The sequence below is a fragment of the Ursus americanus genome, chromosome 35 (assembly GCF_024610735.1).
Source record: "Ursus americanus isolate L20-20 chromosome 35, mUrsAme1.1.p, whole genome shotgun sequence".
In the NCBI taxonomy this organism is placed as follows: domain Eukaryota; kingdom Metazoa; phylum Chordata; class Mammalia; order Carnivora; family Ursidae; genus Ursus; species Ursus americanus.
The window spans coordinates 14,996,238-15,013,319 of record NC_142161.1 but is presented as its reverse complement, the minus strand read 5'-3'; the positions used below and the strand labels follow the sequence as shown (position 1 = coordinate 15,013,319).

Genomic DNA, 17,082 nt, shown 5'->3' with positions numbered 1-17,082 from the left:
TTTTCCTGCATTATATATGGTATTTAGTATATAAACAAACATTTTTCAGAAATGGCAGCCTTCAAATTTAAGCTAACAGTCATTGTGTTGGCCATCCTTGAGCTAACTAAAATGCCTAAATGTCTTTCCTTTTCTCCACACAAAACTGAAATCATTGAGATTGGATATAGAAAGAGCACTGGACTATTAAATGACCAAGGTTCTAGTGCCAGCTCTACAGATCAGCAGCTTTGTTTTTCTGAGCAAATCTCTGTTTGTATTCCCCATCCAGGCAAGGCTTATTGCCGAATAAACATTTTGCTGATTTTGCTAAGTTTCCTGTAAGTAATGTTGGTAGATGATTGTTGTATCCTTCCTCTAGTTCAGACTGTCCTAAAATATTCTCAATAAATGATGCCCTGGGGTAAACCCTCTCAATATAGTCTTTTTAAAAAACCTGAATGTTTAAATTTCCAAATATTATATTTCAAGAGTATTTCAAGTCTATTCTTATAGTGTACCAGAGCAGTTTTAGAAATCTGCCTAAAATGGTTTTGAAATTACCCTTCATTTGATTTTTATCTACGGAGATTTTCTCGACGTTTCTTCCCTTTCTCCTTTCTTTACAATGGCCACTTGAATGAATAGAATTAGTTTATTAATATCTTGCCTCATACCATTGTAGAATTTATGGAAATTTTAAGGATTTCTTTAAATTTAAAAAAATTGTCACAACCAGTGGAGCAAAATATTTCAGTTGTAAATTGTAATGGGTTGTAATTTCAAGATTTATAGGATTTATTTTTTAGGCAATTAGGATTTTTTTTATTAGTTTTCTTTTTCTTAATATTATACTTTATGTATGTATACATGGTGTTTTATTCACTTTTTCCTCTTCCAAAGAAGGTCAGCAAGATCAAGGGTAGGGTAGAACCAGACTCTTACAGGAGGATTCAACCTATCTGTAAATCCAGTCTTAGCAAAGTCCCAACTATATTGGCCCCAAAGGGTTTTGCTTCTGGAGAGCCAAATTGGGATTAAAGGAAGGAGGTTGTCTGTATAACAGTCTCCTTATCAACTGTCAGGCCAGCTTTGTTCATTCCTTCTATAATTTGTAAATAGTCATTGAATACTTCTGGGCCTTGTGTTAAGTGCTGGGTGTGTAAAAATAAAAAGGACATGGTCTCTGCCCTTATGACAGTAGTGTCTCCACTAGGTTATTAGCAGAACAAGCACAAAGAAAAAGGCATACTTGGTGTTTAACAACTGGCTCTGAGAGCAGGGGGAGGCCTGCTTTGTGGCATTTGTTGAGTTCTGTGATGTGAAAACTCCCACCAACCATCTTACAAACTTGGTGAATATTGTAAGTAATGCTCTCCAGATTTTAAGTCAGGAGCCAGAACTCTCCTCCCTCTTCCTACAATTACTGTTCTTGGAATCTCCCATACAGAGAAGGGAGATAAAATCCCTAAGCGTTAAAACAGCAAAGAAGCCACAGAAATATCTGAGTGCAGGCAAGTGCTAATTTAGGAATTTCAGAATGGGCCTTAAATCTCTGAGGCTATGATATTGAATATAGATATAAACACTTCATACTTTGCCTTTACTTAAAAAGGAGCCAATATTTTTTTGTTTTGGAAAGAAAACATTAAATCTGAACTTAAGAAGAAATTAATTAAGCAGTGATAGGTCTCAGACATATACTTAAAAAATTGTAATTTTCATATTTCCTTTTTGTGAAAAATACTTCATACTCATTCTTGCTATGTACAACATTATACGTACACACAGGCACACACTTCCATTTTTTTTGAGACTTGTTACAAATTACAGTTGAGCTAAATGTTTATAAAACCTGGGCATGTCGTGGAATTAATGATCATAAAACTGAAGGTTTCGCCCTTTCTCACTTTTAAGTAAAAGCAGTTCACAATTACATTCGATTATTAAGAAAATTATTGTGGAGAATGAAAGGTTGTTGCTTCTTTAAAACCAAATCTACCTTTTCTATATCCTCCCTATGCATTAGTAAAATTGAAAAGTGTACTAATTATCCTTCTGTAGTAGCTTTTCTTCATATTGTCTTTTTCTCATGAGAAATCATTTTCTCTGTCATCAGAATAAGTCAAAAGTCCCTCTGTAGATACCACAAACAAATATTACCGGAGTTCTTGCGCATGAATACAGGTATATTCCTTAAACAGACATTGAAAATTGCCCTCAGGGAGACAGCACCTGCTATTTACAAAGACTTGAACCAAAAGTCAGAAAAACTATGTTTAACACAAATGTAGGCGGGCTTTTGGGTTACCCTATATTTATATCCTTTATCTTCATCCCTGTTACATAAATAGGAGCCAGGTGGTGGTATCCCCGTTTAACGTATAGATAAACTGCAGCACAGAGAATTCATGCATCTCTTTCCAGGACCAGACTGAAATTGCACCCCAGTTTCTTGACAGCTGGTCTTGACACAGTGACAGAGGGCCATAAATAATTTCGTATGTAAGTTTAAAATCAAAAGTAGTTACTTAAAATGAATAATGTTAATATTAATGAAGCACAGATTAGGTTTAAAGTATTTATACTAGAAAAAATGTTTAGTTCCCTTTATTATTTTTAGAATGGTAATGTTCCTTCCCCCCTTTTCTGCTTTTGCAGAAAGTAGAAGGAAGGAGGATTAGTGGATAATTATATTGCTGTGATTGCAGCACCTGTGTGTTATTTCTTTTGATTGGCTAGTTCTGTATTAAAGATTCCTACCAGCTAAAAGTCTCCCTCATCAAATGGCCTTTTATTAGCTAGTTTTGGCTTGAGTTGTTTTAAATTTACAACAAAAACCTTAATTCAACTTAGACTTGTACTTTAAATTTTTCTTTGAATTTCTTTACCACTCCCTATCATCTCACCCATTTCAGTTGTTTTAATTTCGATGCCCATGGCAACATGCACTCACAGTAGGAATATAGTTTGAGCTGCCCTGTTGTTGCTCGTGATCAAGTTTGTGTATGCCACTCAATTTATAGGTACTAATAACTCTTCCCTAGAGAGTTGCCTTTTAAGGAATAAGTGTCTGATCTATTATGAGGCGATATAGGAATTAACCGCTTTGGATTATGGTTACCATTGCAGATGCTAACAGCACTGTTTTTAACTGATTTTTATCATCTCAGTCACAAAATATTCTGTTTATGAACTCAGAATTGGGGTTTAAGTAGTTAGAGTTCCTTATGTCTCTTTAACACACGTTTTCTAGAAGGAGGGGAGGAATGTAACTACTTTGATTAGGTTGGTTTGTTGCTTATTTGGCTACATCAAACTTGGAAAATTATAAAGAATATTTAGCTTTTAGAAGGTGAGTTACCATAGACAACTCCCCCCCCAAAAGGGAACTTTGAGACATTAGCCTGCCTAATTTGTGATAAGTGCTGCGGTTTTTCATTTAAATTCAACCATTACTGATTGTTTTCACTGACTCTGCCACCTTGACTTGAACTTTTAAAAATCGTTTTAGAGCATCATTTTACTTAATGAAGATTTTTTTGTAATTAAAAAAATACATCCTGCGTTTTTATACAAAAAATATAGCTGGATAATTTTAGTTTGTATAGCTTTATATTTGAGTTTCTTCAGAGTTTTGTAATAGTGAAGTAGAATTACACTCCAAATGTATTTTATGTAGATAGTCATTCCTTTATTAAATTTTACTACACTGGAAATATCCTCCTGGCTTTAGAAATATTAACATTTGCTTTCTGTCTGCCTAATTTTTTTGTGTAAACTCTAAATATAATAAGATAAAGTAAAATATTCATTTATAGGCCCTCCGAAAGTAGAGCATTTTAAAAGCAGGTAGGTGTCTCCACCCTACTTTTCATGAAGCATTTTACCCATTCAAGCAGACTTTTAAAAACAGCTTGTTTTGATAGCAGACTGTTCTCCTGTGGGCCTTCAGCCTTTGCTTCCTGGCAGCACCTTTGGTGCGAAAAGAGAGTGATCAATTGGGAGACTATCAGTGCCAGCATGCATAGAGTGATAAGTTAACACACCACTGGGAATTTCTAGGGCCCACCAAGATACTTCACTTCTAATGTGCTAACAAGCTCATTTTTCTACCTCTTGCCTCTTCAGTTATTTTTTTTCTCAGAAGAGCTTAGAAGTTGAGTGCATCAGGCATAATGAAAAGCTCTGTAGGAGGGAGAAGCAATAACCCCATTTTTCCCTTTTCAGCCAAATAGAAAATTAGTTTCTGGTAATACACAAAGGCCAGTATTTTTTGTACAAGGGGCACTGCTGTGAATCAAAGGACTCTATTAACTGCAGAAAATTCGGCAGCTGTGAATCTCCCCCAATGAAAAAAGTACTTTCCAACAAGTTGTGAGATATGTGGTATTATTTAGATTGAACCATCAGTTTCATCCTCTTCCACTTATAACCATATACCTTCTTTTTAAAGTGTGCTATGTTACTTTTCTAAGATAACATTCAAAAATATCTTTGTTTCTTCCATAAAATCCTTTCCACTGATCATTTTAATATAGCATCTTCTCCTGAGAAGAATTCCTCAAAGTTCAATCCCAGTGTACAAAATTGAAAATAATGGTTTGCAAGAAATTGGAATTCAGATTTCAGTATTTAATGCATAAAATAAATTATAAATCGAGAATAGAATACTCAAGCCATTTAGAGGGCAAAAGACATCATAGTCTAAGTACCTAATGAATATGGTCTTACCTTTACCTCTCAGCTTTTTTCCTCTTCTTATTACCCTTTTGTAAATGTAACTGTGGCTGTGTTAGCTCCGACTGAATTATCATTTTATCTTCCTTACAAATTTTTTTCTGGGTCTGGTTGTAGGCTTAGTCTACAATTTCTAGAACTGAAGAGCTACAGTGATTGAATTGCAGTTTTAAAAAAAAGAGTTTTGGGGAAAATATAATGGGTTTTGGAAAAAACTCAGGCAAATTTTTCTTAGCCTTCATACTTATATAAATGTCTTCTGTAAAGCCTGTCAACATAGCACACGGATACAGCAGGAAAACTTTTAAAAGTTGTAGAAGAAAGGCTAGCTGATTTCTCAGTGCAGGAACTATACGACATGAAGTCAGCGTGTGAGTTTTTCCTGATAATTGTATGTTACTGCCTGCTGCTCTACATTTTGACAGCCATTTCCATAGTTGCTTTCGTGAACAACAGAAATATTCTCTCTCTTTCTCGCCCTCTCTGTGCTAACAGCACAATCAGGCCTGCTGAAACAGGAAGCCTGGAGTGGGTTGTTCAAAAGCAACAACACTTCAAGGTACTGGTTGCTTGTCAATAATATCAGAGAAGAAAATGTGGTGAAAGGGAAGTACAGTATTTTTCTGTCAGTGTCAGTGCCCTGTAGATGCTTTGTTAGACAGTATTTAGGAGTCCTGTGGACTCTTTGCAAATATTCCTGCTTGTTTCAGTGTTATAATTGACGAGATATTTTTTCCTGACATACAGATTCAACTATGTATTTATCTTAACCACATGGAGTTATTCGAGGATTACAGCAACAGTAGTCTTCCATTCAAAATGAGAACCATTGTTGGGAAAATACAAGGATTTTAGAAAAAGAAGATATGCAGGAATTTCTCACAATAAGTCTTTATAAATGAAAAATATAGAATTACAGACAGTATTTTAAGCAGCATTCTAATATTTATTGTGTGGCTTTTCAGAGTAAATCTGCAGATTGAAGCCAGTTTAACAGGATAAAATGAGCCTAGGCTGACCTGATAGCAGTTGAATCCTTTCTCAAGTAAATGGTTACCTTTCTTTCTTCTAACAGTTTAGTAGTAGTCTCGTTGTTTTCTAATAAATGTCTCCCTCTTAAGCCACCATGGATAGTGGTATCACCTGAAGAGTAAACTTATGTTAAAAACTGTAATTTTTTTGCTCTTTAAAAACCCATACTTTTAAATATGCCAGAGTAGTGAATAATTACATTTATGAAGAAGTAATGGCTTAGCAATCAGAGTAGTCCTTTTTGGTAAGATCTGTTCTTTTCCACTGTAAGCTGCATTTAAGTACATCCTTAACTGAAGGAAATCAGCTATGAAGAGAGAGCACGATACCTGCAAACAATTGTCCAGCACCATTTAGAACCAACGACATTTGAAGATTTTGCAGCACAGGTTTTTTCTCCAGCTCCCTACCATCATTTACCATCTGATGCCGGTAAGATTAAAAGCGAGTATTAGTTACTTGTCATTACTGGAACCTGAAATGCAATACCCTTTTGTTCTAAACTCTTAAAATAATAGAAAACTTGCTTGAGTAAAATTCCAGTCATTGAAATACATTTAATAAATGTATATAAATTTAATTTGTACTTTCTTTTACCTAAATGCAGTTCCTTTAGAAGTCAACAATCTTCATAAAAGTACACGCACCACATTTTATCTGAGCTACTGGCCAGTGACTATTGTGTTTCAGGGGATCGTTACCGAAGTATCCGCAAAAGAAACACAAGTTGAGCACGCGTCCTCTCTCTCACCTTTAGAGGATCAAGTCTTATGGCCAAGAATATTGCCTTATCTCTAATTTTACAAATAAAGTTAAATAACTAACTGTCTAGATCTAGAAGTGCTTGGTATAGTAAATTATAATATTTAAAGACTGTAAGAGGGTACTGCATTTTTACAATTAACTAATTTTGAAAAAATCAGTAAGAAAATAAATGACTCATGGCCTTCCTTTTCTGTGATACTTTGCACTCCTTATGATTGTTTCATTTATTTTATTTTCCCTCTTTAGATCATTAAATATCAGTTCTGTTTATCTGAAGGTAAGACAAAGTGTCGACCAAAACACCCTTTGTTCTTCCCCCATTTCCTTTTTTAAAAAATAGCAAGCACTAAGCTTGTAACTCAAACAGTAAGCAAACTTAACATTGCCCTCATTCATACTAAACATTTCAGAAATTGTCACTAAATTTCTTCTGGAATTATACTTACTAACCCAGGTCTGCATGAAACACTAACCCTGGTTCTGGGATAAAAATAACTAATAATTAGAAGCAACCCTTGGTTGTAATTAGTTACACCTTGTTGTATTGACTCTTTTTGTTTCTCGGCATGAAAAAACAGTAGCACTACTGAGCTGAAATGGTGTGTCTTTGTATTTTGTAATGTGTTGCGTTGTTACTGGATATCTTAACTCATCAGATATTTATTCTGTTATGTGCCTTGCACTGTACTAGGCACCTGAAATACAAAGATAACTATTTTAATAGTATTCAAGGGAACAGGAAAAAATAAACCTTCAAATTCTCTTTATGATATGTAAGTTTTCTTTATAAGTTTAAGAGGCATAGTAGTCCTTTTCTGGCCTAATTTATTTGGGGGGGGAAAGGTTAATTCTCAATTGAGATTTAATTAATAAAATTAAAGTTTCCATTCCTGTCATCATGTAATTGGCCATTATAAAAATAATCTTACCAAAAAACTTAGAGCCCTTTCCCAATTAATATAAAAGACCAAGCAAAGAGGAAAATTCTATAGACTATGTTGAATCTTTTGAAAGAGAAGGAGATTAAAAAGTCTTTAGATTCACTTCAGTGGATCAACAATCTAAAATAACTCAATTCGGCATTAAGGCTGATGCTTAAAAAAGTAAATTACAACAAAATAAAAACTAGTTAAGTACAACTGAGAATTTCATTTTTTAAGTAAGAGAATATCTGAAAACTACCAGACTACATTAAAATAGGAATGAATAACACTTTCATATATCACATAGTCAAATCATAACTTCACAACTGAAAAATATTGATAATAAGACCATATTCAGATTAACTTTCCCCCTTAAATTTATAAAAGCCATCAGTTTTCATGTTGTAGTTGTTTACCAGCTGGAGTCCTATTTCATATTCCTCTTCTGAGTGTTCTCATGTTGTGGATATTATCCTGCCCATTTGGCTAGATATATACTATGGGAAGTAGTAGTCTCTTCTCACTTTCTGGGACACAGCAACAAAGTCACGGTTCTGTTGGCTTCATTTTTCATGTATTTTACTACTGTATTAAAATTTCATTATCTCAATAGTAATGAAGATGTGAATTTGAACATAAACTTAATACTATGCTACAAATTATTTTCAGTGAATTTTTTTAAGTTGTCTTTGCCCTTAGGAACCATTATAAAAACATGCACTCTTAAGTTTTAAAAGGGTATTTTTAATCTGTAAATAACTTGTTCCAGTATTACTGAATACATTTTTGGGGGTTTTTTTTAGACTTTTTCTTCCAGTCATCTCAGATTTTGATTATCCTATCATAAACCACTCCATACACATAGAACTCCACTCCATACACATAGAACTCCCTTTAAAGTTATAAGTCAAAGTGGGAGAAAGAAGTGAAATAACCACATAATAGCAATAAGGACCTGACTTATGGTTTGCAAAAGTTACATAATAGTGTGAAGTTTTTTAGGTTCATTTTTCCTTTTTTAGCATAATGATAAAATTTAATTGTCACATTGAAGAAATGCATTCATAAATTGCAATTGAGAATCAACTTTAGATTCTATGCATATTCCATTTTTATAAAATAGTACTAACAAATGCAATAATTTGAAATTAAGTTTTAAAGAAATGCCAGTATGATCATATAACGAATATAATCTGTTTTTTCTAAACAATCCTATTAAATGGAATAGTGTGGAAAAATACCTTTTTACTTAACTTGGTTCAAGATTATCTAAAACGTGCTTTCTGGTTAACACTAATGTACTGTTTGAATTGAAATCCAAGAGAAGATTCTTCTGGATAATTTTTAGTATTATAAGTATGAAAACATTTTGGTGTATCATAGTTGATCCGTAAATTTCATAACTGTATTTTCGCAAAATGGACTCTGTGACAGTAGACTGATACTTAAGGGAAATTATTTTTATCCCTAAGGTCATTGAAGGAGATATTGTGATGTCACACTTTGTTGATCTCCCATAACTACATTAAACCATTATTAGATTTTTCTTGTCCTTTATTTAAAAAAAAATTACAGGAAAAAAATCCTTTATCTTTGTCGGGCATGTGTGTGGAAAATATCAAAAGTTTTATAGTGACCTCCTTTTTAAACTTTTTTTATATTCATGAACATCTCTCCTCTGACTCTAAACTTTAAAATGAAATTACTCCTTTTCTTCACCAGACTACACTGTTAAATCTAGATTTTTCCCTAACATCACATTCAAGTTTTTTCTTTTTTTAATAAAAGAAATTCTAGAATGCCAGCAGCAAGAAACAGGATCATATTTTGCTGAAAGTATACAGTAAATACTAAATTGTCTTCCTCTATGTCAACATCGAAAATACACCCATATTTTTTTCTAGTATTAATGTCCTTTTTTACTGTCATCAGCCACAAATATTTTGAATGGTTTTGTGTAGTATATCTAGAATTACCTCTAATATTCTGTTACTTTGAGTGGATACCTCCCTTTGGATTTGTTTTTCTACAAATTAAGATAGAAATTTTAGCACTCTATTATGCATATATATACATATACACATAAATATACATATATCTCTACATACAGACCAATTACCTTTAGGTTCCATTAGATTACATATAGGTTCCTATTTAAATAATGAAAATTAGTAGTTAGATTCAAATATTTCTATGCCATCAACATAAGAGATAAAGTGATGAAGACTTTTTCATTCTAATTTCAGTTTTGCTCTTACTTCACAAAATCTGTATTGCCACATGTAGATGGGATCGTAATATGATGGTCAGATCTATCTCTTTGAATCTTCAAATGGGATAAATCATCAAAATTTAACCATTGCTTTAGGTAACCTCTTGAACTTAGTGTCCTTCCTTAAAAGTTACTTTAAAGTTTCCTCCCCTTCCCAGGCTTTGAAATGATCGGAAAGAACACATTATAGCTCCTCAGGATATATCCTAAATATTATTCGTAAGTGCCAGTAATCAGTTTCCTTCAGCGTATAACAGAAGCTATATATTTGTTTGCTGCGTTGTTAAAACAGATTCCTAGTCATATTTATGTATTACTAGGCTAGCCTGAAATTAGAAGCAGCCAAATTATATACTGTTTTCAGTATTTTGAAACTTGAAAATTTGGCTTATTATGTGTTGTTGTCCAAGAGGCAAATAATATCAGTCATAAAGTCCCATTAACCTTTTGTGACAATAATTACTAGGTTCAATTTCCACATAGAACATTCATTCAGATGTAAAATTTTTGTAGTGAAAATAATAAAATAATTGAACAATTACTGAGTGCTAGGCCCTGTGGTAAATGCTATACATGCATTCTCTCATTTAATCTTCATGGCAGTTCTATTGGGGGTGGGGGGGTGGCAGGAGCTTACCCAGTCGCCTGATTCTTCGTAAAGCCAGAGTCTGACTTCAGAGTCAGAGTATTATATTTACTATTCTATTACCTATGTAATCTAAATATTTTCAGTCTCTTCTTGCTGTTGAGGAAAATTGCCCTACAACCTGTCATATTTACAAATTAGAAATGTTAGATTCTTATTTTAAAGACTACTTTTCCACCCAATGGAAAAAAAAATTTTTCTTAATAGCTAAGGTTGCTATGGGAGAAGTATGGGCTTTGAAATCGGACTGATCTGGACTTAAATCCTAGTTCTGTTATTTATTATCCACAAAACCCAGTTTCTCTATTTGTAAGGATATAAAATATGACAAACTTTAATATGTTCTAAGTCTGCAATAATGGCAGTTTTTGAATATTTTCAAAATGAAACCACTTTGCCTGTATTCCTATGCTATTTAATTTTAGGGGTGCCTGGCCCATTCAGTCAGGGTCTTGATCTCAGGGTCATGAGTTCAAGCCCCATGTTAGGCATAGAGATTACTTTAAAAAAAAAATTATATATTGTTTCCTTTATGACATCCAGTGGTGGTGCATACATGCTAATCTTAATCACTAATCAATTCCTTTAAAGTATCAAAGCAGTAAGATTATTGGGCCAGGCTATAAACTTTAATAAGGTTATATTTTTTAGGAATATCAAGAGTGGATAAATTCTTTAACTTCCTCAAAACTAAACAGTATATTGTGTTCTCCACATTTCAGTGCTTATATTTTGTAAGTGGTCATTTTCTTCAAAAATATTTCTGTCTCTTCATCTGTTCTGATCCAAAGTCTGTTCAATTTTACCCTGATCTGTTTAGTAGCTGTATTATATAGCTACACTTACTGTGTACCTACTGTGTACCTGCTGTGTACAGCGATCTTTGCATAGGTTGTCATTCATCCCTCACAGCTTTGAAAAATAATTACTGTTGTCTCCATTTTACAAAAACAAAACCAAAAAACCTCTTAGATCAGTTTGCCCAAGATCCGACAGCTAGTAACATGCCACATTTGGCATTTAACCTGGTCTAACGCATGCCCGTGTTCTTCCTAACACATCACAGTGCCTCTTAGTTCAGTATTCATTGGAACTGCTTTCCAAGTCACAATATTCTTTAAAGGCTATTTACCCAATAACTATAGCAGTTTTAAACCAGTCATACCTGTCAGCAAGCAGTACAAACAAGGCCACAATAAATAACAATCCATTGTGTTCCCTTTTATAATCTGTACAGACTCCCAAAGTCATATTCAGCCTGTTATTTGTAAGAGTTCATTGTAACCAGTGCACAATATATGAATCAATTACACCGTCAAGATAAAGTGTGTACCGAGTACTGTAAGAATGTCAGAGATACAGTATGAACAAACAGAGGAGCCCATAAATACTTTTCACCTGAGGATATATTAATAATAGAAGTGATTAAATAAAGCAACAGTCTTTATGACTCACGTGATGGAAATCAATACTTGGGCAGAATAGGGTGTGAAATGAAGAGTAGGTATCACTGTATTCTTTACATCTAGAATTGAGATCCATCCACTGTAAAGTATTTAGAGAGTTTGGACATGCTGAGTCTATACCACAAATTTCATTTGCCAAAACCTGAGGCGGCACTGCTAAGCTGCATAGCACACACACTAACATGCCTGATATAACTCTCCGTTTATTGAAGGGGGATTTCACCCTGCAGGCAGTAAGGGAGACATGGAGAAACTGCTGCTTCTGAGGACAATATTCTTTGGTTTTGGCATACTCTAAGGCAGTATTCTCCAGTAGAACTTTCTATGACGAAGGAAATGTCCTATATCTGCACGGTCCTTTTGATTGCTACTAACCACATGTGGCTGCTCAACACTTAAAATGTGGCTAGTACACCAAGGACCCACATTTTTATTTTTACTTAGTGTTAATTTTTAATTAATTTTAATATGGCTCTGCCTACCATCTTGGACAGTACAGCTCTGGAGATTTTGTGACTTAGTGATTAGGATAACCTGCCACCAGTACAATGAACACTTTGAAAGATGTTTATAGAATCTCTCATAGACTTTTTTTCTTTTCTTTTTTTTCCTATTTGAACTTGTTAGTTGGTAAGTATAACATTTGAATTTACAAAGCATTGTCCATTGTGAAACACCATCACCCTAATGCATTGCATGCCCGATTTCATAATAAAAACTTGGTTACTCTCTCCTCTGCTCCTCGGTTAACACCTGTACAATTCTGCGCTGTGTCTCTCATGTCTGTTGTCTGTCTTCTCTTTTGTTTTCTCACTTCTGCTCGCTACTCCATTTCTTCATTCACAACAAAGAAAGAAATGCAGTGATAGTTCTCTTCCTCCCAAAACCTCCGCTAGAAAACATTGGCCATCTCAAGGTAAACAGCCATGGGAAGGCCTCTCATGATTGGCCGGGAATAATATGCATTACCAGAAAAGCATGAGCTACCGCTCTTCACCTTCCTTCTGCCATCCATCTGCAGTGCTTCCCTACAAAGGGCCATGGATTCATATTCTCCTCTAGGTTTTCCAGTATGGGTCCAGTATGAACCAATTCAGATCTTCAGGAAGAGTAAAGGTGAACAGAAATATAATTCCTTCTCCTTGTGTTTTGAAGGCCAACCTCATTTCAGTTAGAAAAGAAAGAATGTTGGAGAAATTACTTTGAAAAGAAAGGCAATTAACCTGGATTCCAAGTAGTGAGAAAATATTTCTTCCTTGACTATGTTTGTTCTTAAGTATGATTATAGCATTTCACCTTAAAAACACTTTGAAGGGTTCTACCAAGATTCTTAATAGATTCTAAATAAGACATCTCTGTAAATCAGTACCCCTTATTGAACAGTTTTGATTGTTCAATATTCATAACTTCAATTTAGGCACAAATGTCTCATTAAATGGAAGTGTAAGTATGATTATTTCCATGCTTGAAATTTCTGTGAGGTGCTACGTTGGCTAACAAACATGCCAAAAGTTTTCCTGCAGAGGGAGGAGATGTGTAATAAGCCCGCAGCCTGTGTGATGTGTTTGTGACGTAAAGAAAATGTTCACATACATAAGGCCCAGAAAATCTGGATTAAAGTGCCTTAAAATACCCAGAATTTTTTAAATTGTGGTGTTCTGCTCGCAGATTTTTTGGGGTTTTTTTTTTTTTTTGAAGGGCTTTTTTTAATACTACATATTTGAGAGCCTACAGTGTGCCAGGTTTTGTAGCATTACTGTATATTAGAGAATAATTCATAGAAAGAAAATGCAGAGGTAAAGAACTATTTTTTAAATGACACACAATTTTCCAATTTGAATGTGTTTGCTTCTGAATTTTTATATCTTAATTCTTAGTGATCACCTACTTGCTGTGACTAGATAGTAACTGCAAAAATTTAAGGAAAACAAAAGCATTGCTTATCTCTTCTAAATGGAGACATTTTGAGGGGTCAGTTTGTCTTTTATTATTATTATTATTATTATTATTATTATTATTATTATTATTATTATTATTATTAAATTTGAGATAAGAGTTCTTGTCCTATTCCTTCTCCCAGGAATTTATCTTGCTCCTTTCTAGAAGCATATTTAAGTACCCAGCATGTGTGATGGTCTCATAGTGTTGAATTCCTTTTTGGAACCATTTGGTACTATTATTTTCAAGTTTGAGCAATGAAGGCCCTTTTCTTGGTGATACCCTGTACCCCAGAGATAGGAACTGGTCCTTCTCACCTGCTTCTTAAGCCCTTCCCTGCATGCTGATGATGCTTTGGACCCCTGTCCTGTCTGGCCCAAAGATTTTGCGTCCCATTGCTTTTTCTGAGGAGCTTTCTGGTAGTTCTGGCTCGGGAAATAATGACTGGTGCTTTCTTGCTAATATGATTACATGAGCCACCAGATTACTGGGGTTTAAATAAAATATGAGTAGGCTGTTCTAACAGGCAAGTTTTGGTCTGGCTTTTCCCCCCTCAAAAGACTTCATTAAGGGTTGGGATCCATGCTACAGATCAGTAGGAGAAAGTATTTCTTATGGGATGAGAAGCGGACGACGTGTACTAATGCTCTTGCTGTTTCCCACAGGCTCCTACCCAGAGATTCTATCCAGTGAAACTCCCACAGCAACGCAGGTAGACGGGGCTGACCTGGCCTCTCCAATGTCTCCTCGAACTAGCAAAAGCCGCATGTCCATGAAGCTGCGTCGATCCTCTGGTTCAGCCAATAAATCTTAAGGAGACAAGCAGCCCAGCAGTGTGATCAGCAGTAACCACCTTAGCATGAACATAGTGTTAACCCTTTCAGGCCTTCGTGTTTGCCATAACATGCATGTTTCTTCCTGAACATTTATTTTAGAAAACACTGGATTTAAATAATTTGTAACTTAATATTTTAGATTTGGGTTGTTTATTCAGTTGGTCCCCCCCTGCCCAGCACTCTAAGCTGCCATATTCTTGGGGGGTGGAGTTTTATTCTATACCCTTTACCTTCCTGGATAATTATGTCTGAGCAGTTTCACTTTTAATTTCACAATTAACTTTGAGCCAAACTATAATTGGACAGATAGTCTCATTATTTTATTTATCGTGCCCCATTGCAACTTTATGGCTCAGTAAATATGTAATTTTTTTTACAAATGTAAATTTTTAAATTTAAGCATTTGTAAAGTTATAGCAAAAGTTGCAAATCTTAATGGATTATTTATGTTATGAAAATAAAACACTTAAAATAAATGGTCTTTTAGCATCTCAGATTCCAACTGACATAATTTTAGCATTAACTTTTGCTTCCCAAAGCAATGCCTCATTTCTTGGCCATGCACATGATGCCATGATACAGCTCATAACCAGAAAAATCACTGTGCTGAACTTTGATTTGTGTTTAGCTTTCAAATATTTTTCTAATGTTTTGCTTTTTAAATGGTATCACTGTTAAATGCCATTTTTGTTTTGAGATTGTGGCCCTGTACTATTGGCTGCTGGATCCTGGTATATCTGTGTTCTTTCCTGAGTACCAAAAAGAAGGTAATTGGGGGGATGGAAAGAAAGAAAGAAAAAAAAGAAAAAAAAAAAACTTTTCTGATATAAATGTGTTGTTTAAATTATGTGTATTTTGAAAGAAAAGGGAACATGGCCCAGGAGTCTAAATTAAATCTAATATTATTAATACTGAACTTGCTGATGCAGGTTGGTATTCATTCCACCCTCCAGAAATATTTTCCTAAATAAGCTGCTCACATTTTGTTCATATTTTGTCTTGAACGGGCATCTCCTAAGGAAATATAGCATGACATCAGTACTAACTGCATGTGTAAATACATCATACGGCAAACTATAAAATATAAATTATGTATCATCATTCATGTAGTATCTACAAATTTGTAACAGTGAAAGAAAAAGATATGGTATTTAATAATACAATAAAAATATTCTTATCACTTATATCCATGAGTGTTGATTTGTCTTTTATATTTCTCATCTATTTAATATATTTTCAGACTTAATAAGCAGAACTGTATGATTAATGGAGAGATATAAAGCATAAACCTAGGTTATCTTAGCAAATCATGAAAAAGGAATTTGAATTCCCTTGTTAAGATACACCCCAACTTCTCAGAGATTCTACCGCAGTCACTGAAAATGCAGGCAATTTTACACCTTCATAACGGCTGGTCAGAAACTTTACCCAGTGCACTTGGTTAAAGCATCAATTAATCTTAGCCTCATGCTTCTTTGATTTTTAAATTTTCAATTTGTCTTATAATACACATTCAGAGGGGAAAAACTTTTTGCAGTTTCTAAAACAACCTTCCAGAGTCCTGTGCACTTGTTTTCTTAAAAATAAAAACATTGCTATGAAACTGTAGAAAATAAAATTCCTATGAAAGCTTATGTAGAAGATAAGCAAAGAGAGTCCCTGAGAACAAGGTTAAACAATATAGACCGTTTCCCACAACCAAGGTGAAAAATTCAAAAAGGAAAATCAAAGTAACTGCTTACACATTTCTATGGTGCTTTCATTTTTTAAAAATGAACAGCTAATGGATTGAGTAAAAATACCAACTTGGAAATAGAGAATTAGTGCAGTTAACATGATTTTTTTCATCTTTAGATAAAACTGCTACTTTTTTTAAGAAAAAATACATTTTCTCTTGACATTTTTAGATGGCAAAGTATCTTTAGATTTAAAGCCTTTTGGAGCTCAGTCTGTGCAAGCCATACTTCAAAGGAAAATTTCCCATTGCATTTCTGCACCATTACATTTACAAAATATAATTTTCCCTGTCTGTATTCTGTCTAAATGGGTCACTAAGATTTTAAAGTAGGATACTGGCTTTGGGGAGATAAGAAATGTGACTTTGAAAAATAGTCTGTGTTCAATGAAATTCTCAGGACAAACACAGAACACAACAAAGCACCAGCTATGTACATTTATTTGATGGTAAGCATCTTACAAGTATGGGCTATCTGTCAAGCAATACTCAGCCAGTGTCCCAAACTCTGGCTATTAGAGCATGGGTACAGAGTATACACTGAATGTGGTTTACAAAAATTCAAAAACAGATTGCTGCTGCAGAAGGAATATTGAATGAATTGCCATTCAGTTCCATAGTGGATTATAGGTATTAACATCTTCCTTAAACTGAACATAGTTTCATATATAACACTGTATGAGATTTACAACAGAAGGATTAAACAATTTGGATGAAACCCTACTAAAACAGTCAAACGTCTGGAAATGA

General features: G+C 34.2%; 1 protein-coding gene across 8 annotated transcripts in view; it reads left to right on the top strand.

Annotated features, from left to right (window-relative positions):
- RALGAPA1 (Ral GTPase activating protein catalytic subunit alpha 1) overlaps positions 1-15,783 on the top strand; it is a 258,245-nt gene extending 242,462 nt beyond the window's left edge. For 5 of the 8 annotated variants that reach the window (XM_045799896.2, XM_045799899.2, XM_045799947.2 and 2 more), the window contains 2 exons: positions 6,059-6,183; positions 14,427-15,783. In XM_045799896.2, the coding sequence (XP_045655852.1) occupies positions 6,059-6,183; positions 14,427-14,575 (274 nt within the window). In that variant the 3' untranslated portion in view covers positions 14,576-15,783. Of the gene's footprint in view, positions 1-6,058; positions 6,184-6,762; positions 6,794-11,858; positions 11,862-12,674; positions 12,740-12,885; positions 12,940-14,426 lie in introns of all 8 variants that reach the window. The other 3 variants (XM_087858978.1, XM_087858977.1, XM_045799907.2) reach the window with 3 other exon arrangements.
- The last annotated feature ends 1,299 nt before the right edge of the window (positions 15,784-17,082 follow it).